The sequence below is a fragment of the Daucus carota genome, chromosome 4, assembly GCF_001625215.2.
Source record: "Daucus carota subsp. sativus chromosome 4, DH1 v3.0, whole genome shotgun sequence".
In the NCBI taxonomy this organism is placed as follows: Eukaryota; Viridiplantae; Streptophyta; class Magnoliopsida; order Apiales; family Apiaceae; genus Daucus; species Daucus carota.
The window spans coordinates 21,186,500-21,209,794 of NC_030384.2; the positions used below are offsets into that span (position 1 = coordinate 21,186,500).

At 34.0% G+C, this 23,295-nt stretch overlaps 2 protein-coding genes across 3 annotated transcripts; one reads left to right on the forward strand and one right to left on the reverse strand.

Moving 5' to 3' along the window:
• Positions 1–183: 183 nt before the first annotated feature.
• LOC108215843 (oxysterol-binding protein-related protein 3C) lies at positions 184–7,220 on the reverse strand. Of its 2 annotated transcripts, none has more exons than XM_017388434.2 (10): positions 6,941–7,220; positions 5,988–6,081; positions 4,512–4,628; positions 4,347–4,419; positions 4,137–4,255; positions 3,866–3,987; positions 3,247–3,423; positions 2,925–3,069; positions 2,589–2,767; positions 184–631 (listed from the first exon to the last, which is right to left on the reverse strand). In XM_017388434.2, exons 1-10 carry the CDS (start codon positions 7,036–7,038, stop codon positions 385–387), a joined length of 1,371 nt encoding a protein of 456 aa, XP_017243923.1. In that variant the 5' UTR covers positions 7,039–7,220; the 3' UTR covers positions 184–384. The 2 variants fall into 2 exon arrangements, with proteins under 2 accessions (XP_017243923.1, XP_063948370.1); XM_064092300.1 differs by lacking the exon at positions 6,941–7,220 and adding an exon at positions 6,192–6,323.
• A 1,542-nt stretch (positions 7,221–8,762) lies between these two features.
• Positions 8,763–21,312, forward strand: LOC108218854 (tubulin-folding cofactor D). The gene is made up of 17 exons (XM_017391989.2): positions 8,763–9,038; positions 9,880–10,427; positions 11,874–11,976; positions 12,772–12,948; positions 13,253–13,429; positions 13,591–13,707; positions 13,893–13,997; positions 14,531–14,701; positions 14,804–15,019; positions 15,516–15,714; positions 16,284–16,489; positions 16,586–16,810; positions 17,411–17,965; positions 18,055–18,324; positions 19,017–19,061; positions 19,735–19,920; positions 20,628–21,312. Exons 1-17 carry the CDS (start codon positions 8,862–8,864, stop codon positions 20,907–20,909), a joined length of 3,759 nt encoding a protein of 1,252 aa, XP_017247478.1. The 5' UTR covers positions 8,763–8,861; the 3' UTR covers positions 20,910–21,312.
• Positions 21,313–23,295: the final 1,983 nt, after the last annotated feature.

The window sequence follows — 23,295 nt, forward strand, 5'->3', positions numbered from 1 at the left end:
GTAGAGTTGAGTTGCTTCTCGGGCACAAGCTGATAGTACTGATGAGAATTTAAGGTTTGTATATGAGAACTCGACATGATAGACATATTTTTAACAGCACTCAATATGATCCTCAATACCCACCACACTGATCTTTAGTTTACTTTCAACCCACAAGGGGCATCACTAGGTTAGTCTATGATATAAAAGAATAAGTCTAACCACATTAATTGAGACCAAAAACTGGGCTGCAACACTATCACTGTTAATTTCCTATTTTAACTGGGCCACTGGGGTAACAGAACACATTACTCTAAGTATGTACAATTAGTAGGTGCTACAAAGAAAATTTCATAAAAAACATCAAGCATAAAGTATCTAATCACACCCTGGGATATGTCAATGTCATTCTTTAGCCAAATTTCCATACTGCCATGGGTTGAACTCTATTGATGTGACATCCTCAGGAACATGGCTATCCGAACTATCTACAGCTGCTCGATGTTCAGTGTATTTACCATTATACTGATACACTTCCAAGTCTCCCCAAGGTGTTTGCGCTAATTCATCAGTTTGATCAAACCATCTTGTCCTAAACTTCTCGCCTTTTGCTTCTCTCATCCTTTTTTCAGCCCTCTGCTTCTCCTCTAAACTGCAAAGGAATTAAGAGTATGCAAATTTCAATATATGGTAAGTAGAGCAGATAGATGATCAGGCCCTTAAAATTTGCAATGCCACTGTTTTCTTTTGAGAAGGCTAATTATTAGAAAACAATCAAGATCCTTGCTGCAGTACACAAGAAAGACTACAATCATCAAGAACTTAATTATTACATGGACAGGGGCAGCGAAAATCTCTACATGGCTATAAACTAAGGACATTGCTAAATGGTTGCAGATGTTATGATGCTGGTGACTACCATGAACATACCATTCAAGGACTTAATATAAACATCAAAGTTATTTTCTGGTATATTTTTCTATTACAAGGCTGCAAAGCTCCAGACCAATCTGTAAATTTCATCATCTCAAAACTAATCTGAGACCAGATGCTGTCTCTATAGACTATAGATACATCTGAGAATATTTGGGACACTAAAAATATTCAAAACCTGATTGGTAAAAAAGAGTACAACAGAAAACAGACAAAAATTAAAAGTATTCTTGTCTATTAAATCATATAAAAAGGTTAAATATACGATTCCGTAACACAACTATTAACTGTTATTCTCATCATATATTTTTCTTTTGGGTAAGGCTGCTTCCACAACTCGAACCTTTGACCTTGTAACAAAGGTGAGGGGTATCCATCAGACTACAATGCTAAAGATATCGATTAAATTTTCATGCCTGACTTTTATTAAACTCCGCTCCTCTCAGAAGCCACACACACAAAACACAGGTGCAGGATATGAATATAGAATGCAAGGAAGAGTTCATGAAATCTTTTAATTAAGGATTAGGGCAGAAAATAGAATTGCACCTTTCGATATTAATTACATAAATTTATATTTGACCAATCACCTATATATAACCACATTACATATAAAAACATCTTTATGTTTTCTAACAAAGCATAGACATGAATAATAAACAGATTAGTGCACATGCAAAAAATTAGGCCACTATTAATCTTCCTTTATCTCCTTAGATATGATGGGTGATGCATACTAAATCCCCAGCGTGAAGATATTGCAACTTTGTGCCAGTATGGGTAATTGCGAATCTTAACACATAAGTTTAATATTTGATATTTCAGTCTAGCAGTGCAATATTTTAATACTTGATGCTGAGGTTTCACTTCAATTGTTAGTACTCCAAACTTTAATTTTCCACAAATATCTTTAAAAGCTTTTATGTAGCTTTGGAGATTGGCATAGAAACTATCATTGACATCTCGATAGCTTTATAAAGGTCATTAATGTGCAAAGGTCTAGCTGGCAATTTCTGAAGCATTAAACAAGCTGCTTCAAGTTTAGAATGCAAAACCGATTATATGGTACCTTTGAATTGACTATAGGTTTTACATAACACGTCTTATTTACAACCTTCGGTCTTGTTATATAAACATAGTAATTAATATGGAAGGTTTTGCTTAGAACAAACTTGATCTGTACAAGGTTCTACTACTTTTAAAAGAAAATTCGCCCCAATTGTTCAAGTAAATTATTTCGCGAGGCATAACCAAAAAAACAAATTTCATAGAATGCATTTACCTATAGAATCAAATTTACAAACAATTCATCCACATTTTTCTTTCTGCAAGAATTACAAGGTCCAAACTCCAGAGATGACGGATTATTAAATTCACTACACCAAAATACCTATCAAATCATCTAAAGGACAGTGGACGCACTCACAACCCCACTAAGACTTCCTTTCCATCTCTACATATCTAATCAGTTCTATAGAGATTCCAAAGTGGGTCGACTCGCAGTTATAAGCTAAGAATGGAACTAAAGAGTCTCAAATTTAATCATTAAAAAGAACCACGTCCTTGTGAATGTTTAGGAGTGTATGCGTTCGCATGAAGTGCGCATTGGTGTGTGTGTGTGTATGAGTGTGTGAGTGTGTGTGATAGAGAGAGAGAGAGAGAGAGAGAGAGAGAACCTGCTCTTTTCTGCACCAGCTTTAGAAAGATCACCCTTTTCAAGGGCATATCTATCAGGACGTATGCGGGAATCTGAAGCCAAAAACCTTTTAGGGGCTGTTTCGAAGCTATTCATTTTATGTGCAAAGTATGTATAGCCGAATTTGTCTTCAGTAGGGACGTCTGCTACTCTCCAGACCTGTACATTTTTAACACTCATATCATAAAGCAAAAGAACGATCTTATCCTCATGATAGGTTTTCTTTCTGCGTTCTGTTTTTATTGTATTTATAATTTGAAATATATGTGGATTCACATAGTCGGACCTTCTAAAAGTGAAATATTCGAAAATTTACCTCTTTTAGTTCTGTTTCTGGAAGTGGTTCCCCTTCCATATCACATGGTTGATAACTCATGGATTCATTATATTTACCAGTCATTAGTATCTTAGGTTCTTCGGCAGCATTATATACATAACCATCAACTTCATATCGACCAGCACTGGAGGCCAACAAAAATTATTTAATAAGAACACCTCGCATAAAGTAAATATAATAAACAACTCTTAACTCTAATAACAAAAATATTTTAAGTAAAAACGTTAGGCGGGATTAAGGTAACTTAAATAGCATATGACGGCAGAAACAGCATCTTAGGAATAATAAGATTTAGACATACCCAAACCAGCCACAAGGTTGAAAATAGAGCACAACTTTGTCTCCAGTAGTCATATTTGTCATTACCATCTCTCCTGGTGAATCTATCCATGTTCGTCCAAATATCAGATTGTTAACTTTAGTAGGAGGTGGAACTAAATCAAGAATTACACCATCTCTTTTAAGTGATACACGCGTCCTGCAAGCAGATATTTCAGTTACATATAATCTGGTCACAGGCGCACAGCTTCATGCAACAATAACTAAGAGCTATGGCCTAAGGGCTGAGAAAATTTAAAGCATCTCCCAAAGAACTAGTAAGATGATGAGGATGGTATATACATCAAACCTGCATGTGTGTGTGTGTGTGTGTGTGTGTGTGTGTGTGTGTGTGTGTGTAGCAGATGAAATCAATTCATAATCTGCACCAGCACTAGCATCAAACGGTAAAAAAGAGGGTCTAATACAATATGCGGTGAAAATAAAAGACAATTTCAGTCCTGTGTTATTCTATTTCCCTATTGTTCCAAAAAATATTGAAATTAAAGACTTAATGCAAATTTTATATTGTTGTAATCCAGAATAATAGAGTGACATACTAGTTAATGTTATACTAGTCAATAACAAAGTACTAAACTGACCTTCCAAGGGGATACACATCCACAGAATTCCCTAACAGCTTTGTCTTTAATTTCGATGTTATATCATATGTAAAATGCTTATTTTCAGCATGGCCTGCGCTCATTGGAGGATGATGACACACCTGTAATGTTTCAAATTTTAATATATTACAAGTAAATAAAATTAATGTGAAAAATTTATCACTATACATTCAAAATATATTAGAATTTACAGAAATAGTGTCGTCCAAGTCATTTGTATCATAGTTTGATATAGGTCTCGTCTGCCCACCTGCTCAGCAATGAATGTAATGTCATTGTGATTGACCATTTCATAAGTCTCTCCAAGAATAGGATTAAAGGGCTTCCAGGTGCGTTGGTAAGCAAAGTATACAGAAATCGCCCATGATGCTGAAAAAGAAATTAAATTAGATGTTTTATAAGTATTCTACATGTTTATTTGCAAAATTTCATTATAGTACCAGTCCTATAGTACACTCACATGCATAAACCAATCGCATGTATGGATCTTCACATTCATCTGCTTGGTCTAAGAGATGAGAGTATTCCATCAACTGTCTCAAGAAATGTGACAAATTACAAGGGTCACATTTCACAAAACATTAAAAATCAACAAACAAATAGTAGCAATTAAATTATAACAAACCTCTGCCATTTTCTGAAGCATGGTCATTGGCTCAAATATCATGACAGGAAGAGTGACCATCGATGTTATATCAGATCCAATATAGTTTTGCATCATCTTCCAATAACTGTCACGTTCCTACAAAAAAATATTGTCATGGATATGCAGAAAGAATCAAGAAACGACCAAACTTATTGTAAAAACACATGGCAAGTAATAAGTTATCTGTGATCTCTGCAGAAATTTACTTTAAACAACATATTTTTACATATGTTAGACAGCAAAGTGCAAGTTAAAAACAAATTAAAGACAGCCTCTGAATATGCCTACGATAGAGAACTAGTGCAGGGGGTTTCCGGTTCTATGATCACTAAGTCATACCAGTGACTGTATAGTACCTCTATCACGCCTTTCTGATAAACTGTTTTTCAAAACTATAATCTAAATACAAGCACACTAAAACCCCCTGCTGCTCATATAAATGGGTTATACTATTAGCTAAGCAACTGTTTGCTTTACTCAATGATTTAGTGATATGTGCTCGTGTCCAGACAGCATATTAGAGAAAGCTGCTAATTGCTAACTAATAGGTACATCCAAGATCCACTATAAGCATCCTTACTTTGAGTTGCAAATACACAGACACACAAGGATAATATTAAGATACAGAAAGTGATAAAATGAATGTTCAAATGTTACAAGATGAAACCTCAAAAGAATAAAAATATTAAAACATATACTAGTCCAACTTTGTTTTATGTCTTAAGCAAAACTAGAATATAAATGAACTTTACATACTTATTTTATTAGAAGTCTTCATATAGACCGCTACAAGAATTATTATATAATTTAGCAAAGAAAGAAAAGGTTATTTTATATTTAAGATAATCCTTTTATTAAGATGTAAATATATATATAGGGTCGCGCTCAAGAGAGAACCACCTCTTAAAATAGAACCATAGAACCACTAGGGTTCTGCTGCAGAACCCTAAATTTTAAATAGATTTTTAGTATCTAAATCTAAATACATGTTATTTTCATGTTTTTTCATCGTTGTGTGTGTTCAAAAATAATTTAAAAAAATAATTCATAGATATTGACATTTTTTTTGTGAAGTTCTGCTGCAGAACCCCAACTAATACTTAAGTTCTGCTGCAGAACCCTTACCTAATAAGGTAAGGGTTCTATGGTTCTCTCTCTAATGGTTCTCCCTGGAACATGACTTGTTATTCAAAGTTACTAACCCCTGCAACTTGGTGAATATTATAAACATAATACTTCATTCAACTTCTATTTAGAATTTCCTAAGAGCAAGTATATGCCAGCCCGCTGTTTGTAATTAAAAGTTTGATGGCAATAAGCCGAGAGCTTGAGACTCTAGCAGTAGATGTATTCACATGGTTTTGTATTGGTTCTAATTATATATAATTAATGTAGCTTAATTCTAATAAATTAGAAGATAAGAAAATATGGCCAGCATAACTGTTTACAGCCTACCTCGTCCTTCCATCTTCCTCTACGGGCTTCCTCTTCTGCATCTTCTTTGCCACCTTCTGGATTTATAACCTCCACCCCTTCATATCCAAGTAACCTAGAAATATAAAACAGGATGAGGGCGACAACGAAGTACTTGTCGTTACAATATATCTTAAAACAGTAGTAGTTCCCAAAAACCAATGAAGCGAATAAGCATGTTATAACCATTGAAGCTCCTCGAACATCTCAAAAATTTGGCAAGAGAAGGCTTACGGGTCCTAGGTCAAAGATTCTAGAAGCTAGCAAGATCTCCGAAATAAAAAGCAACAAATTTAAAGAAACTATATATCAGAAGAAGCGTTTGACATTCTAATACTATTCATAAAAGATGCTGTGTAACCTTTCAAAAGAGCGTGTAGTATCCTAGCACTGCTTATTGAAGATGTTAATTAATTAGTCGTAGAAATTTATGGGAACATGCCACTAAACAATTCATAAGTCTTTAAAGTTTTAAATGACAAGACAAACACTTCTAAACCATCGACAATCAATAGTTAGCATAGACTACACAATAGTGATTAAGCATGATTGTGAAGGTGAGGTAACGTCATATTGACACAGTTGAAGAGGTAACAAGGAGGTTAATAAAGCACTCTGCAGAGGTGAAAACTATAGGCTTGCATATCTTAACAACTCAACTTTTCCCAAAAATGCTGGCATTCAGTCTAGATATTATGAATTCTTTAAAAATCTTATAACTTCAAATAGAATTTCAAATATTACACTGATCAACACAATCAGTATAATCCATTGACTAATAATCACTATAAAAAATCTAACACATGACCCAAGTCACAGAAACACACACATAATCAGATATATATAATAATCAAAACTAAAGCACATAAAGAATCAGATAAAAATAATTTAAAAAAAGCATAATTATACAAGTGATCGTATACAAATTAACATACCCATTAACAGATCTCCCCATAGCAATCCCCAATCTTGAGAAACTAGAGCTCATAGCTGACAAGAATCCACTATTCACTTTCTTCTCTGGGCTACCCATTTTTTATATCTTGAAATTCAGCTAAATTACACAAGGATCAAATATGATGTAAGACAGAACAGAGGAAGATGAAAAGGTGGGAGAGTGTGAAATAGTGTTTGATCGGGTCACAGTGTTTATAGCTTCAAAGTGTGGCTTTTATTGTTTCTTGTTCCGCGTTTACATGCACGTGTTTCATCGCTATTTTGTGCAAACGTTTTAGGTGTACAAATATACTCTTCTCTAGAAGATGTTCCAAGCATCTGCATCAAATTTATTCATTATTTTCAAATGCAAAATTTATCCCATTTAAACACTCATATAAATTAAATATATGCCGGGCGGCTGGGGTCGTTTGGTTTGTGAAGCGGTATCGGGCTAGGATTCTGATATCATGTATTTGGTTGAGTATTGGAATGAAGCTATTGAATTTAAAACATTATTATGTTTTTTTTGAAAAATATTATTATGTTATTGATAAATTAAATTATCCTATTAAAGAAAAAATTATTATTATTATTATTATTAACATTTGTTTGTATTTTTCTAATTATTAATAATATTTTTTTGAAGAATAAAAAATATATTATTAGTTTCGTAGCCCATCTCAAACCCACCTCTCCATTTAGAGTTTCAAAACTCATAATCCGTGTACTTAAAAAAATCTAACCAAACTAGCAAAAAAAAAAAAAAAAAAATCTAACCAAAACACTACGTATGTATTTGGATGATTTCATACTCCTCTTGATTCTGATGTTACCCAACCAAATAACCCTGAAATTTTAAAAAGAAAACCGAGATAAACCGGGCAATGATAGTGAGTTGAGTTTTGTTAATTTATACTTCCGCTAGCTGTATTTGATACGTAAATGTCACTCTCTCATCTCGTCCACTTTTTTATAAACTATTCTACTCCTTTATCATATGTATTTTAATATTTTTACAAAATATAGTTCTATTTTTCTGTTTTAAAAATTTTGTTTCCGAATAAAAATTAAAATATTAAATTTTTTTTCAATTTTTATTCAAGAAATAAAAATCAAAATAATTTATAAAATATATATTAGAATAAATTCAAAAATATATATCGAACCATCTATCAGATATAACAAATCTAAGTAAGACAGGAAAATTAGTGTTAATTTAAATTTTTGAGAAATAAAAAATGATTTGTATTTTTCATGTTTTAACAGAATCATTTGCCGCATCTCAAAAATCATAGTTTTTTAAATTAAACTAACTAAATTTTTTCATCTATTTTTTAAACTAGATTAAATGATGTTTTAGTATTCAAATGAAGTCCTATAATACATAAATAATATATTTATGGTCCTTTATAGAAAAGATATATTACAGTATAAAATGATAATCTATTTAAGATATTTCGTTTTAACGGGTGATCGTTTTATATAAAATTTATTTACAAGAATAACTACATTTAAAATGAAGTAACATCAAATACTCCTTTGTTCAGAAAAAGATATTTTTTTTGTTGAAAAGAAGATAAAGATCATTTTCAACAAATCACGTGATTTTATCTCTAAGAAGAATGAATTGATGAGTGATTGTTTCCGTGTTTTGTTTGTTCGCCGCGACTGTTTATGTAGACGTCGTATGGATTTTTATTATTGAATTAACTCATTTATCAAAAAAATAAATAAAGATCTTAATTCGTAGTTGGTAGATTTATAAAATGAAAAATTAATATTTTTCAAATAAATGTACTTATTTTCAATATAAAAAGTAAGTGAAAAAAGACCTTGTGAGAGTGAGACTGAGAGAAGCAGAAGCCCAGCAGCTTGTTATATACATACACACATACATACATTGAATCGTAGGCCAAAATGGAGAATGTAACAAGAGCATCAACACTAGCAGAAGAAGACGAACAAGATTCAAAAGAGGCGGTTCTGCAACGATACTTTCTTCAGGAATGGCAGCAAGTCAAGTCTATTCTCCACTCCATTCTCTCCAATGGCCGTGTCACCGATCTCTCTTCCGTTCGCAAAATCCGATCCATTGTTCGTCTTTCATTCATTTCTCTCTATTTTGAGTTTATATCTGTCATGTTCGTATTTTGTTGATTAGGCAATGTGTTATTGTGTTTGCAAGATTTAATAGTAGGCCAGGTGTTCGACAAATTGCTCGAGTGAGAAATTAAATTACGTGATCCCTCTGTCCCAAATTAGCAGTCGACGTATTTTAATTCAGAAAAGAGAATTCAAAATATAATTTGGGAGGTATCTTTCCCATACACTTTAAAAGCACAGAGTCAAAGTGACTATTCCGGACGTAGGGAGTAATAACTAACTAATGAATGAGAGTTTGTTAAGAGTATTTCCAACACTGCGATGTAATAGCTAGATTCTTAGACTATTGTACTGATCTGAAAAATGATCAGCTCTGGAGTGAGTACAAAGCCAAGTATCAGGTATCTATGATATTCACCACAAGATATTACTGTCGGGGATGTGATGTGTACACACTTACAGTAATTCTCGACAAATAAATATTCTGACATTGCGTGCTATGTATGAATCCTCAGATTAAGCCTGATGTTGACCAACAAACAACAGAAAAGAAAGCCACGACTTGCATTCTTTTTTTATCTTTCTACTCTCTAGTTTGCCAAGTTCCTGCATAGTTTTGGGTTATTTTGTAAATGCAGATGGTTTTAGGTTGCTTTTATGCAACACAGAGAAAGTAAAATTATAGGGAATCAAATTGAATGACAAATAATATACATCTGGTAAACTAAATATGTCGAGCTAACATTTGACATTATTGAGTAAACTATGAAGACATTATTTCCTTAAGTAGTTTATGTTGCCTGTTCTAATTATAAGTTACTACATTTTGCAGATGGACAAGTACCAGGAACAGGGCCAGCTGCTAGAGCCATATCTGGAAAGCATAATTTCTCCTTTAATGTCCCTTGTCCGTTCAAAGACAATAGAACCAGGCCTAGCTAACAATGAAGTTCTTGAAGTGATTAAGCCCCTATGTATTATAATCTACTCGTTAGTTACAGTTTGTGGTTACAAGGCTGTTATCAGGTTCTTCCCTCACCAAGTTTCGGATCTGGAATTTGCTGTATCACTTTTGGACAAATGCCATGATAGCAAAGCAGGGACATCATTGAGGCAAGAAAGTACAGGGGAGATGGAGACAAAATGTGTAACACTGCTATGGCTATACATACTGGTTTTGGTTCCTTTCGATATCTCTTCTGTGGATACAAGTATGGCAGATAGCAATTATCTTGGTGGAGATGATTCACCTCCACTAGTAACTAGAATACTAGGATTCTCTAAAGATTATCTATCAAATGCTGGTCCTATGCGTACCATGGCTGGGTTGCTCCTCTCAAGGCTTCTAACCCGCCCAGACATGACGAAGCCTTTTAACAGGTATGTTTCTTGTTTAAGTGACAATAGTGATTATCTTAGTTAATATAATTCAGATCTTATGATACAATATCTGTGATGAAGCTGAGCAACCTTAAATCATGATCCAAGTATCGTTCATTTAACTAATTTGGGCACCCTGAGTGATTACGGAGCAGAACAAAAAATTCTTAGTTTAGCTGTAAATTTTTTATTGCTTAATTCTAGGTGAATGAAGAAAAGAGTATGAGCTTATATTTTACATATGGTAAATTGCAATGTGTATAATTACATGCAGTTTCATATGTATAATCCTTTTGATCAGTAAACTATTACCTTTTTTAGAAACTTACCACCAAACAATAATTTTACTCAATATTATCACTAATGTTACGAACATTTGTGATTTTAGTCATTCCGTTAAGTTTTACAATGAAATTTTTTTTTTTTTGTGATTCAAGTAATTATACTTATGGTAAATTACCTCTAAATTACATAATAATTTTTTTCAAATCATGAATTTTACAATTGTATTTGATTATAAGAATTTTGTTAAATTTTTGCTAAATTTTAGTTATTGCTGTTAAAATTGTTAAAATCAGCTGCCAGTGAATACATAGATGATGTATTTTTAAAAATTAATTTTAGACTTGAACACTCTAGCTTAGATTTTTACTAAATGGAGTCATTTAAATCTTTAACTATAGAACCATTTTGGTCGTTCCACATGAATATCTTCAATCACACCCTAAAAAATTTCACACTACTTTTCCAAATAAGTTCAGTATGCCTAATTTGGGAATTGATTGAAGAAGAAGAGATATCACAATATATTATATTAGAATTATTTGAAACCTTAACTTATTTCTTTCTCCAATCACAATAATTCAAATATATATGAACACATTGGTAAAACAGTCTATGATGATGATTTTTTTAACGGCTGATTACAAAACTTAACAAAATATCTAAAATGAGAGAAACGTACGTGGCGTTAGTGGTTATAATAAACAAGATAATTGTTTGATGATAATTTTTTAAAAGAGTCAATAGTTTAGTGATTAAAAAAAATCCATTTTTCCTAAAAGTTAACGGAATAGTTAAAGGGATGTTTAAATTCAAATGATAAGATAATAGCATTAGTGACAATAAAAAAAATTTATATTTCAGTGGTAGGTTTCTAACCTGATAGATAGTTGAGTGATAAAAGAATTCAATTTCTCTACTACATGTGGCAGGACTTCTTACGAGATGCAGAAACAAAATAAGTAGCATCCTGGAACAAATATATTTTTACACACTTTGACTTGCATTGCATATGTAATTCTTTTGGAAAGGCAGTAGTGCATATTTAGATGAGTAATTTTAATTTTTTTTAAAAGTATAATATGATTTGACTTTTGAGTTATTAAACTATTATTGTTCTATAGCTGCTTTATTTTCATTGCATTTTTTCACTATTCTTACCAGCTTTATTGAATGGACACATGACGTTCTATCCTCTGTCACTGGAGATGCTCTACATCACTTTCAGTTACTTGGAGCTGTTGAAGCACTGGCAGCAATTTTTAAGGTCTTTTGAGCCTAATTTGTATCTAGTTTTGTTGTGCCTGGTCTTTCAAATGCATATTGGAGACTTAAATAAAATCTGAATTTGACTCCTGAGTTGGTTTCTATATGCTAAAGGATATCTTTTGAGATGAATCCTATGATAGTTGGTTTATGTGGATTATATATCTTTTGCTGTTTGATTGGTAAGGGGGAATTTTGAAGCATATATAGCTTATTATATGGTAATTTCCACTGATAGGCTCCGTCGGATGTCATTATTCTATATGATGTGTTTGGTTGCAGTAATAAGTATAACTGGTTTTGGTACTTTTTTTTTACGTCTTCTTTGAGATCAATAGATATATTAAATAGATTAACCAATAGTCTCTATTGACAATTGTGCATATCCTTTCTTATATATTTGAAAACTTAAGTTACTGAAGGGGCAGTCCTCCAGCAGCACCTTCCAGTGGGAGGTTGAGAGTTCAAGCCTCAGTGATAGACGTGTGTGTGTGCACGGGGGAGGGCTGGACCCCATATGTCAAAACTGAATGTAGGAACTAGAGTAAAGATTTTTTTAAATGCAAAAAAATAATATTACTTGAGGTAAAAGCACAGATGTTCAAAATTTGCGAAAAAAAGAACACAGAATTTAATCAGCAAAAAAGGCATAAGGTAATAGAAAAATAAAGCACAGAAGTTAATTTGGAAAAATGTGCAGAAGTTAACTTCCCTTTTCCTACACAAAGAAATTACTGATCTGCCCTCTTGAGTTATTGCTGTCTGTGACACACGGAACTTTTTTTCTTATTTGCAGGCTGGCAATAGGAAACTGTTAATGAATGTGGTTCCTGCTGTTTGGAGTGATTCGTCTGTTTTGATCAAGTCTGATGGTGCAGCTCGGAGTCCTTTACTGAGGAAGTATTTGGTGAAATTGACTCAGCGGATTGGGCTTATTAGCCTCCCTCATCGTTCACCATCCTGGCGTTATGTGGTTAGAATGTCAAATTAATGTTGCATTACAAATTCATATTGTTTCTGCTTGCACATATTAATGTTTTCCATCACAACAATCTTTAATTTCCAAAGAAATCTGGACCATATCTTGTTGAAATTCGGTTGCTGAACTTTCTACTGTATTGTGTTGGAATCGTGAATTTTGTTTAATATCGAGCTTCAAATCAATGATCATTTAATCTAGTGTTAGTACTGTGTAATATCAAAATATGTGGTGCATAGTGATATACATTACTTTGAGTCTTTATGGGATGCTTTTCTAATCCCGTTCCTTGATGTAGACAAAATTTAAGACCCTCGGGGAGAGTCCTCTGTCTGTGTCTAGTACAAGCGGCTATGGCGTGGATCTGGATTCCCTAAAATTAGCCGTAGAAGAGAACCTGCACGAGGAAGAAATGGATGTTCCAGAAATTGTAGAAGAGATGATAGAGTTATTGCTTTCAGGACTGAGAGATACAGTAAGTTGAAGAGTGAATATCATCTTGACTTTCCCTGTTCTCATGTGACTGTGTACTAAATAGAGCGTGACTGAAGCAAGATGCTAATTACAATTAGTTTTTATGAGTCATTTTGCTTACTGAGCAAAAATATATTATCTGACATGATTATTTCGCATTAGGATACTGTTGTGCGCTGGTCTGCTGCAAAAGGTATTGGTCGCATAACTTCGCGTCTGACGTTTGCCCTCTCAGATGAAGTTCTTTCGTCTGTGTTGGAGCTTTTTTCTCCGGGAGAGGTATGTTGAAGCAATTGTGTAATGTGTTCTTGTGCCCTTATCTCCAGAGAGACTTATAATATCATTTATATATTTATTATTTGCCTTTGTAATGTCAAATAAAAGTCTACTCTAGAATGCTGCATACTGCATAGGCTCTTGTATCAACTTTCACATTTAAGTTGCAACTTTTTGCTATTATAAAGGGAGATGGTTCCTGGCATGGAGGATGCTTGGCGTTGGCTGAACTAGCACGTAGAGGATTACTCCTACCCATCAGTCTTCCTAAAGTATTACCTGTTGTTATAAAGGTATGTTCTTTATTTTCGTTAAACACTTAAACTACACCGAAAATATCTTAACACTAAGCTTTAATATTATTTCTACTATTTCATGGTCCTTTTAAATACAAAGGGATAGTGGTTGGTTGTTATAGGTGTTCTGGCTGGATTTTTTTTTTTTTTTTTATAATCTGCCTACCACTCCATTACTATATTGAGAAAATTTAGTTGTGTAAGAGATGTTGTTCAGTGGTATCAGTTTTGATGTTTAATTCAGCCCTGTTTAATTGTCGTCAAGTTGTTAAAAAAACTTATCTCTGTACATCGCTGTGTATTGATTAGTGGTTCCAAATTGTACATGAATATAATTAAAATTGTTAACAGGCTTGACAACTATATTTAAGTAGATTACTAATTTGTAGAGATTCTTTAAATTCCACATGGTTATACTTGAGAAGACAACAAAGCCCAATTTTTTTAGAACAAGAGACAACACACTATTCTGTTCGTACAAGTGCATACGATCTTAAATAATTTAGTTTAGGTGAAAATCATTAATGCAGGCATTGCATTATGATATTCGAAGGGGCCCACATAGTGTTGGCTCTCATGTGCGTGATGCGGCAGCGTATGTTTGTTGGGCTTTTGGTCGTGCATATGCTCACACTGACATGAAAAGTATCCTGGAACAGCTTGCCCCACACCTACTAACAGTTGCATGCTATGATCGCGAGGTGCTTATCAGACCATATCTCTAATATGCTTTTTATTCGACTATATGATTTACTGATTTTCAAAACAAAATTTTTTACGTTTCAACAATGCTTTCTCATTAGGTTAATTGTAGACGAGCAGCAGCCGCTGCTTTTCAGGAAAATGTTGGTAGACAGGGGAGTTATCCTCATGGTATTGACATAGTAAATACAGCTGATTATTTTGCACTGTCATCACGTGTAAATGCTTATCTTCATGTTGCTGCCACTATTGCTCAATATGATGGTTACCTCTATCCATTCATGGAAGATCTTCTATACAACAAGATCTGTCACTGGGTAGGTTTCAACTTTTAAGTTTATGTTTTTCCTTTTCCCAAAAATTCTTTGAGGTTGTATAAATGCTGTAAACTGTAATTGTACTTTTAGTTTCATTTCTCTTTTAGTGGTGCACCCCCCCACCTCCAGTCTTCCCCCCTCCCCGCTCCTGTTTTCTAGTAGACATACTTGTTCATAAAACAAAAGTGGGTTAAATGAGCGATACTAAATTGCTTAAATGAGTAAATGGAGCAGAGGATACTGATAAGATAATATAGCTATAAAAGACAGATCACATTAATGGAAGCTTCATCTGGTTTTGCTGATGTATTTTTGTTATCTATTTTCCTAGAATTTATCAGCGTACCGCATGTCCTCCGATAAATGAATGTCATTCTTTTATGAATTTACTCACACATCAGTTTTTTTTTCTTGATGTGTATATAGTTTTATTGTAATGCTTATATTTACTGGACAAACTTCGATAACATATACCCTATTCTTTGTTTTCCTTCAGGACAAAGGCTTAAGAGAGCTTGCTTCAAGTGCACTTTCTGTTCTTGTAAAATATGATCCCGAGTATTCTGCAAATTTTATTCTGGAGAAAGTGATTCCTCGCACTCTCTCATCGGACTTGTGTATGCGTCATGGTGCAACGTTAGCTGCTGGAGAACTTGTTTTAGCTCTGCACAAGTGTGGTTATGTTTTTTCCACAGGTGATTTTCAATCCGTTGTCCCAACTAACATGCCAGAATTTGTAATAATGTAATTTAAGTTCTTCTGAGTTTCAGAGGTTTCGGATTTCTTTACCATTTTAATATATTAATTAACTATAGTTAGAGCCCATCTGGCTTTTGCCTTTTTAGCTTTTTAGGCTAGCACTCTAGCAGTTGGTATACATCAAGATTGTGGAAACCAGCTTCTACAAGAGCTGTTATAACTTCATTCGGTTAGAACTGCCCTTGACCTTGAATTTAATATAAGACAAAGCCAGATTTTAATCCTCTTTGACATTTTTAGTGCAACTTTTATCATCTAATAACCGAAAACTTTGGCAGGGCCTTGTAAGGATTTGATATCCCTGATTTCCTAGTTATTTTATAGATAAATTTTTTTGTACCTGCCAGCTTTTACAATTTAATCTCCGATATGACCTTTCTTTGAATGTTATCGGTGCTTGGGCCATCAATTATAATTGAGGGAGAATTTTATGACTGAGATTTTTTACATAATGGCTTCACTAGTCACTTCTCGCTTCCTATTGATTCTAGCTATTAGCATGCAGATAAGCAGAAAAGTATTGCTGGTCTGGTACCTGCAATTGAAAAAGCACGGTTGTACCGCGGAAAGGGTGGAGAGATTATGCGGTCTGCAGTTTCCCGCTTCATTGAATGTATATCTTTGTCAAACGTTTCTTTGCCAGAAAAAACAAAGCACACTCTGCTTGATACTCTGAATGAAAATATGAGGCATCCAAATAGTCAGATTCAGGTGTTTCCTTGGTTATCTAATGAAGTCTTGGGCTGAGCTTCCCTTAAATTTTCTCGCGAACCCTCCAAGAATAATTTGATTTTTTTTTCTTTACAGAATGTGGCTGTTGAAGCCTTTAAACACTTTGTTCTAGCATACCTTGGTAAGACAACTAATAAAGGTGCCTATGATATCACTTCTAAATACTTGGAACATCTGACTGATGCCAATGTTGCTGTAAGAAGAGGATCTGCATTGGCAATAGGTTCTTTGCCCTTTGAGTTTTTGGTAACGAAGTGGAAGTCCGTGCTTTTAAAGCTTTGCAGTTCTTGTGCAGTCGAGGTAATCTACTTCTGCTTTGTGCAAAGAGCTGGCTTTTTCTTAATTTCATTTCTGAAATATCCATATCAAATTTAGCTGTGGTAGGTTGAAATTGAATAAGAATAGTTGTAAAGAAAGCAAGAAAATTTATCAATTAAACTTATGAGTTATGGCAATAAAACTGAAATGGGGCAAATAGAAATCAAATGTACACGGGGGAACTCATTGCTTGATACTTTGTCTAAGGTGTTAGTTCTTTAAGCTGTACATTTATACAGGTTTTGGTGTACAGATATAGGTTTTGTTTGGTTTAAGGTACTACAACGTAGTTGATGGGAATATTCCAATGTCTTGTTGCTTGGTTGGAATAGGAAACTCGTTCCTGTTAACCAGTCAACCAATAGGCCAACAAATCCAAGGAATCCAATATCATCACCATTCCTAATCTCCATTCCCATAAACGCCTCCCAGATTTATTACTCTATGCTTTTCTCTCCCTTGAGTCCTTGACCAAGGGGATGTCTAAATCAGTAACTAACTAAGCATACATGTATGTTGTTATTTGTAAAAGATATAGTAATTTATCTGACGACCTCAATCAACAAATTTTGATTGTACTAGGAGAACCTGGAAGACAGGGATGCTGAAGCACGGGTTAATGCCGTTAAAGGACTTGTCTCGGTGTGTGAAACTTTATGTGCTACCAAAGAGTGTTCACAGTTTCTTCTTGAGGAAGATGTTGTGTCTCTATATCTTACGATCAGGAATGAAGTGATGCAGAGTTTACTTACAGCTCTTGAAGATTACTCGGTGGATAACAGAGGTGACGTAGGCTCTTGGGTTCGCGAGGCTGCAATGTATGGACTTGAGAAGTGTACATATATTCTATGTAAAAGAGATTCATCTAAAAAATCACAAGGCTGCGATTCTCAGGATCAAAATAAGGGACAGGTGAATGGGAATGAGGAAATGCAATGGTTGTTTGATGCACATATTGCTGCAAGTTTAGTTGGAGGCATTGCCAAACAAGCTGTTGAGAAGATGGATAAGATGAGAGAAATAGCTGCTAGGGTTCTCCATAGGATTTTATATAATGAAGCAATTTTCATCCCCTTCTTACCTCATCGGGGAAAACTGGAGAAAGTTATACCCCATGAAGCAGATATTAAGTGGGCGGTGAGTAAAAATCTGCTGACTTACTATCTATTTAAATAATGATATACACAGTCTACATATTGATGGAAAAATTTTGATATTGCCTGCAGGTTCCTACATACTCATATTGCCGTTTTGTTCAGTTACTACAGTTTAGTTGCTACAGTAAACATGTGACGGCCGGACTAGTTATTTCCATTGGTGGCTTACAAGATTCTTTGAGAAAGACATCCCTTAATGCTTTACTGGAGTACCTTGAAGGCACTGAAATTAAAGGCTCAAAAGAAAGCATCTCAAGGGAGCTAAGTTTAAGTGAGGACATTGTTTGGGTACTCGATAAGTACAGAAAATGTGACAGAGTCATAGTACCCACCTTAAAGGTATCTTCAGTAAAGAATGGTAGTACAGTTTTTTGTCTTGACTAACCAAGTTATTTGTTAGTAACAAGTAATTGCTGTATCTCATTACTCAAGCTAGCATTGACCGATTACAAATAAAGCATGTGTATTACATAGGTTCAATTATTCAAAATTTAGAGTTGTACTATGGCTTTTTTTACTTTTATGGGTAAATATATGTTACAATAATATTGGACACTCGAAAAATAAATTAAAGCTAATATATTAAAAAGGAAGCATCCTTGGGCATGGCCTTGTATAACCTGATCGTGAAAGTAAAGATTGTTACTTCCTTAGAGCAAGGCATTTAAAATCTCAAGATGCACTCTTACATACAGTAGGAATAGCTCCTCAGCTTCTGGTGTAAATGTGGTGATATCTGAGGGGTCCTCATCAGAAAAGTGGAACATAATAATTTTAATTCCTTAAATATTCAGGACAGTGATGTAGCATATTATTATAGAAATGTATACTTCTTCCACTATATGTTTATACACATTCTTTTGCAGAATTATATATGACGTGTCTTTGCATATTAATGATTGTTTTGTTATTTCCAAAAATATTCTTTCTTGCAAATATGTCAATACTCGAATGTACCTTCATGTTCCCTGGCCGTAAGTAATTATTTCAAATCAATATGTTCTTGAATATGCCTTCTTATTTGTCTTCAGACCATCGAGATTTTATTCAGCAAAGGGCTGTTCCTAAACTTGGAGGTAATTATCTCATCCTTCCAATGTCTCCCATCATTTGTTTTGGACTTAAGTTACATTTATTAATATTTGTTTCTGAATGAAGTTTGTTTGTACTCAAAACTTTTATACAGAAACTTGTCTCTACCCAGGTTAATCCTTGCATCAAATCAAATTATTATCCCCAGACCGTTCATGTTTGGTTTTTCAGGTCATGTTTTGTCAACTGAATTAAGAGATAGAACTTAGTGCAGGCCGACAGCCAGGGAACTGAGGTTATTATACTACATATGGGTTTTGATGCCCTGGAGAAATATTTAACCTTGTAACTTCATGAATTAAACATTCCTTGCATGCATCTTATGGGTAAAAAGATTAATGTTCCATCAAATTTATTTAACTGTTACTATTGAATGAGGTGAAAAGTGAGGGGTGGTGTCTATATAATTTACAAGACAATTTATTTTGGGCTTGCACTGTCAGTATATATGACTGATGTCGTCTTAGTCTTCGTCGCACTTGACAGCTCTTTTCTACCAGTGACAAACTTGCTATAAAAGAAATATATTTTTAAGAAATAATGTACACCCTGTATATCAAACATACAATTATTTCAATGTTCTTAAGTTTTCACTTAAAAGCATAGTTACAGACAAAATTTTTCTTTTGATATCCTGTTTCTGAACTTATATTTCAGGCTCAAACTCTAATATTTTGTGATGGAGTTCTGGGATCACTTGCTCTTGAACTGAAGGGATCAAAGGACTTCTCTAAGTTATATGCTGGCATTGCCATACTTGGCTACATTGCTTCAATTGCAGAGCCTATTAACATTAAAGCTTTCTCTCATCTTCTAATGTTCCTTTCCCATCGATACCCTAAGGTTTGTGCCACTTGTAAAACGTTATGTTATTATCCTTTACTCTCTCCGTCCCTTCCATTTGTTAACACTTCTTTTACATTCCTTGACACACATTTTAAGATGTACATAAATATAATTTAATAACTTATTTTTGAAATTTTCTTTTTCTGAATAAATGTTTGAACATTAAATTTTTATTTAGAAGAAAAAGAAGTTAAAATAATTTATGAAGCTATACTATATAGGAGTTTTTGTGCTACCCCCTCTCTCTAAAATGTTAATTATCCAAAGGGACCGAGGGACCGAGGGAGTATTACCCTGTTAAGAGTTTGTATCAGTTTTATGCAGCACATTCGATTCTGAAATTTGAACTTCACATATTTATTGTTCATTTGATTTCATGTAAAATTTGGTTTTAGAAGTACTTCAAATCCTGGATAAGGTTCATAGTTTCATGTAAAATTTTGTGTTTAAAGTACTTCAAAATCCGAGCGTTTAATGTTTTGTTACATTGAGATTTGATTGGCGCAATTTTGCATTCCATTATGATACAAATAACTTCAGATGAACTTTATTGTTTTCATAGGAATTGAGAAAGTAAATAATATGCAAGTATTCGTGAATAGCTGAACTTATAAATCATGTGATGATTGCCTATTTATTTATCAACAGTGGTTATTAGTTAACAAACATTTTAACTGCGTGTTTCGTTAATACATATGATTCAGATTCGTAAGGCTTGTGCCGAACAAGTATATCTCGTCCTTCTGCAAAATGGCGACCTTGTTGCTGAAGAAAAACTAGAGAAAGCACTTGAAATAATCTCTGAGACTTGCTGGGAAGGTGATATCCAAGAAGCAAAGCAACGTAGATTAGAACTTTGCCATACAGCTAATATAGAGAGTGGGCAACTTGTTAGTCGTGGAACCTCTAGCAAGGATGGTGATAGGCTCACAACTACAGATGAAAATGCAACATACTCCTCATTAGTAGGTTCTGCTGGGTTTTAAGCATTCCATTCAAAATGCAAACTACTTGGTTTTGCCTTTTGTATTATGCAAGTTGGCCTCATCTAATTTTTCAGACTTGAGATGAAGAGCAGAAGTCTAAGAGATGATGATACTATAGAGGTCATCATCCAAATATCCAATCATCAAACCACTTCTTTTATTATTCTTGATATCGCTTTTGTCCAAGTTAAAATCAAGGTGCTTTGGGCTTACGTCAAGAATGGAAGACGTGTCAACACAAAAGTGGTTGTTGTATAACCCAGGTGAACATTGTAATGTATGTATATAATATATTTCCTGTCATAGTGAGTCACGGTTTCCTGGTAGTTTGAGTTGCACTTTTGTATATTGTGAGAACTTGAAATTGCCACTATTCAATTGAAGGATGAAATCTTTTGTAGTCTATTTTTCCATCAATAGATAATGAGGTCATCAAATTTTATGATTGTATCGATTATAGTTTTGTAGTACTGAATTGAACAGACTTCTTTAGAGATATCTTTCCCCATTACTGAGTAGCTTCGATGGAAGGCAAACTTATGGACACTGGTGATGGTGGATTCCACAGGTAGATTTCCAACTGTCGGTTTATGCGCGATATGATTATTCATAATCTTAAAGAATTAGAAAGTAGATACATGTTTTAATGCTGAACTGTCATCAATATCTTCAGCTCGTACTAGACAAGAATTTCTTTTTTCTATTGTCAATATTATCAAGAAAATAGATCAAATAGGATGTTGACAAAAGCTGAGAGATTAACAATACTCGGTATAGAACATTTGGTAATGATAATTGGACCAAATACTCTTAGATCAAGGGTTTCTAAATGTCTCAGGCTACAAATTGATGATGCTCACTCTTCAAGAGTAAGCTAAACACAAATACTTCATGTAGGCAAGCTCAGACATGGTTCTGTTTTGCTCGGTAAATCTAAATCCACTCATTGTTAAAAATTAAAATTAGGAGCAGCTTAAATTTCTGGAGACTCAGAATTTTTTCCTCATTCTTTGTTCTTATAATTGCCTACTTATAGTTGTTATTCCTACTACATGCCCCATGTGTACTCATGATAGAGCATATGCTTCACCTTTTCTTTGACTGTAAGTTTGCAGTTGATTGTGGAGTTGCGTAAATTTATCTTTTGACATGTCAGAGGTAGATTTTGCCCCAAGTTGGTTACTTGATAAACTGGGTGGTGCCTCAACAGATGAACTTGTGACAATTTGTATGGTATTGTGGGGATTTGGCGTTGGCGCAACAAAAAGGTATGGGATAATAACACTGTCACAGACTCGCAGCTGCTTTTGCTATGGTGGAGAGCTTCAAACTTCTCACCAACTGGAGAGAAGCAAAGAATGTTGTTCAAAATACGACACAGATCGCTCAGCCCAAAGGAAACAGTCAAATGATTAGCAGATGGGTGTCTCCAGAACCAGGAACTTTTAAAATCAATGTCGATGCTTCGTTGTTTCCAGGGGAGAGTTCTTTCTCGATTCGCATGGTTCTTAGGAATTCAGATGGTATTTTTATAGCAGGTAAAACTCTAAGACTGCAGATCCCAGACTCAGTGTTTGAAGCGGAAGCGATTGGCTTTAGGGAAGCATTGTCATGGCTTGAAGATCAGAATCTGCAGGGTGCAAAAGTTGTCATCGAATCAGACTCTCAGCTAACTCTCAGAGCTATTCACAAAGGTGATGTCAACTACTTAGAAGTGGGGGATGTGATTGCCAGCTGCTGCCAAAAGCTTAGCCAACTCCACTTTACTTCAGTTAATTTTATTCGGAAAAGTGCAAACAAGGTAGCTCACCAATTAGCTTAGATATCCTTGTTTAGCTTATTGCCGGATTTTATTTACGTCTCCTCCTTCATGTGTGGTGGAGGCTATTATGTATGATGTTTCTTCTTAATGAAATAATCTCTTTTTCAAAAAAATAAATTATTGCCCACTTGTGAATGCATATTTTGGTCACCAGACGCTAAAATAAGTCACTAATTTATGAGCCAAAAGTTAATTTATAAGTTTATCCTATTATATACGATAGAGGTTGAAAATCATCAAAAAGTAGTATTTTGAATTTTTTTTAAATTCTAAGTTGAGCTAGTCGTTAACATTTTTTTTTTTAAAACTAACTAGAAGTTAACTTATAAATTTAAGAACCCCAGCAGCCCAGCCAAACACATAATGTCACTGTGTTATTGCCAATAATAATAAACATATATTAAGTTGTGTTAAAACCTGATTATTTTCCGAATAATTTTATAATATAAGTTACATGCCGCCTGATTATCAAGACAGGACAAGTTATTTCAACAATTTTTCGATCTCAAGCAAGTTTATGTTATCAAACTCATCATTGATTCAATCAAATGATATCAACTTGGT

What these genes read in the sequence shown, in the direction of transcription:
- LOC108215843 (XM_017388434.2), bottom strand. Translation starts at nt 7,038, where the DNA reads ATGGGTAGCCCAGAGAAGAAAGTGAATAGTGGATTCTTGTCAGCTATG. An exon ending in CATGCGATTGGTTTATGCAT is followed by an intron (nt 4,256 to 4,346) that starts GTGAGTGTACTA and finishes TTTCTTTTTCAG; the next exon opens with CATCATGGGCGATTTCTGTA. An exon ending in CAACCTTGTGGCTGGTTTGG is followed by an intron (nt 3,070 to 3,246) that starts GTATGTCTAAAT and finishes GTTGGCCTCCAG; the next exon opens with TGCTGGTCGATATGAAGTTG.
- LOC108218854 (XM_017391989.2), top strand. Translation starts at nt 8,862, where the DNA reads ATGGAGAATGTAACAAGAGCATCAACACTAGCAGAAGAAGACGAACAA. An exon ending in ACAACAAGATCTGTCACTGG is followed by an intron (nt 15,020 to 15,515) that starts GTAGGTTTCAAC and finishes GTTTTCCTTCAG; the next exon opens with GACAAAGGCTTAAGAGAGCT. An exon ending in TTTCCCATCGATACCCTAAG is followed by an intron (nt 19,921 to 20,627) that starts GTTTGTGCCACT and finishes CATATGATTCAG; the next exon opens with ATTCGTAAGGCTTGTGCCGA.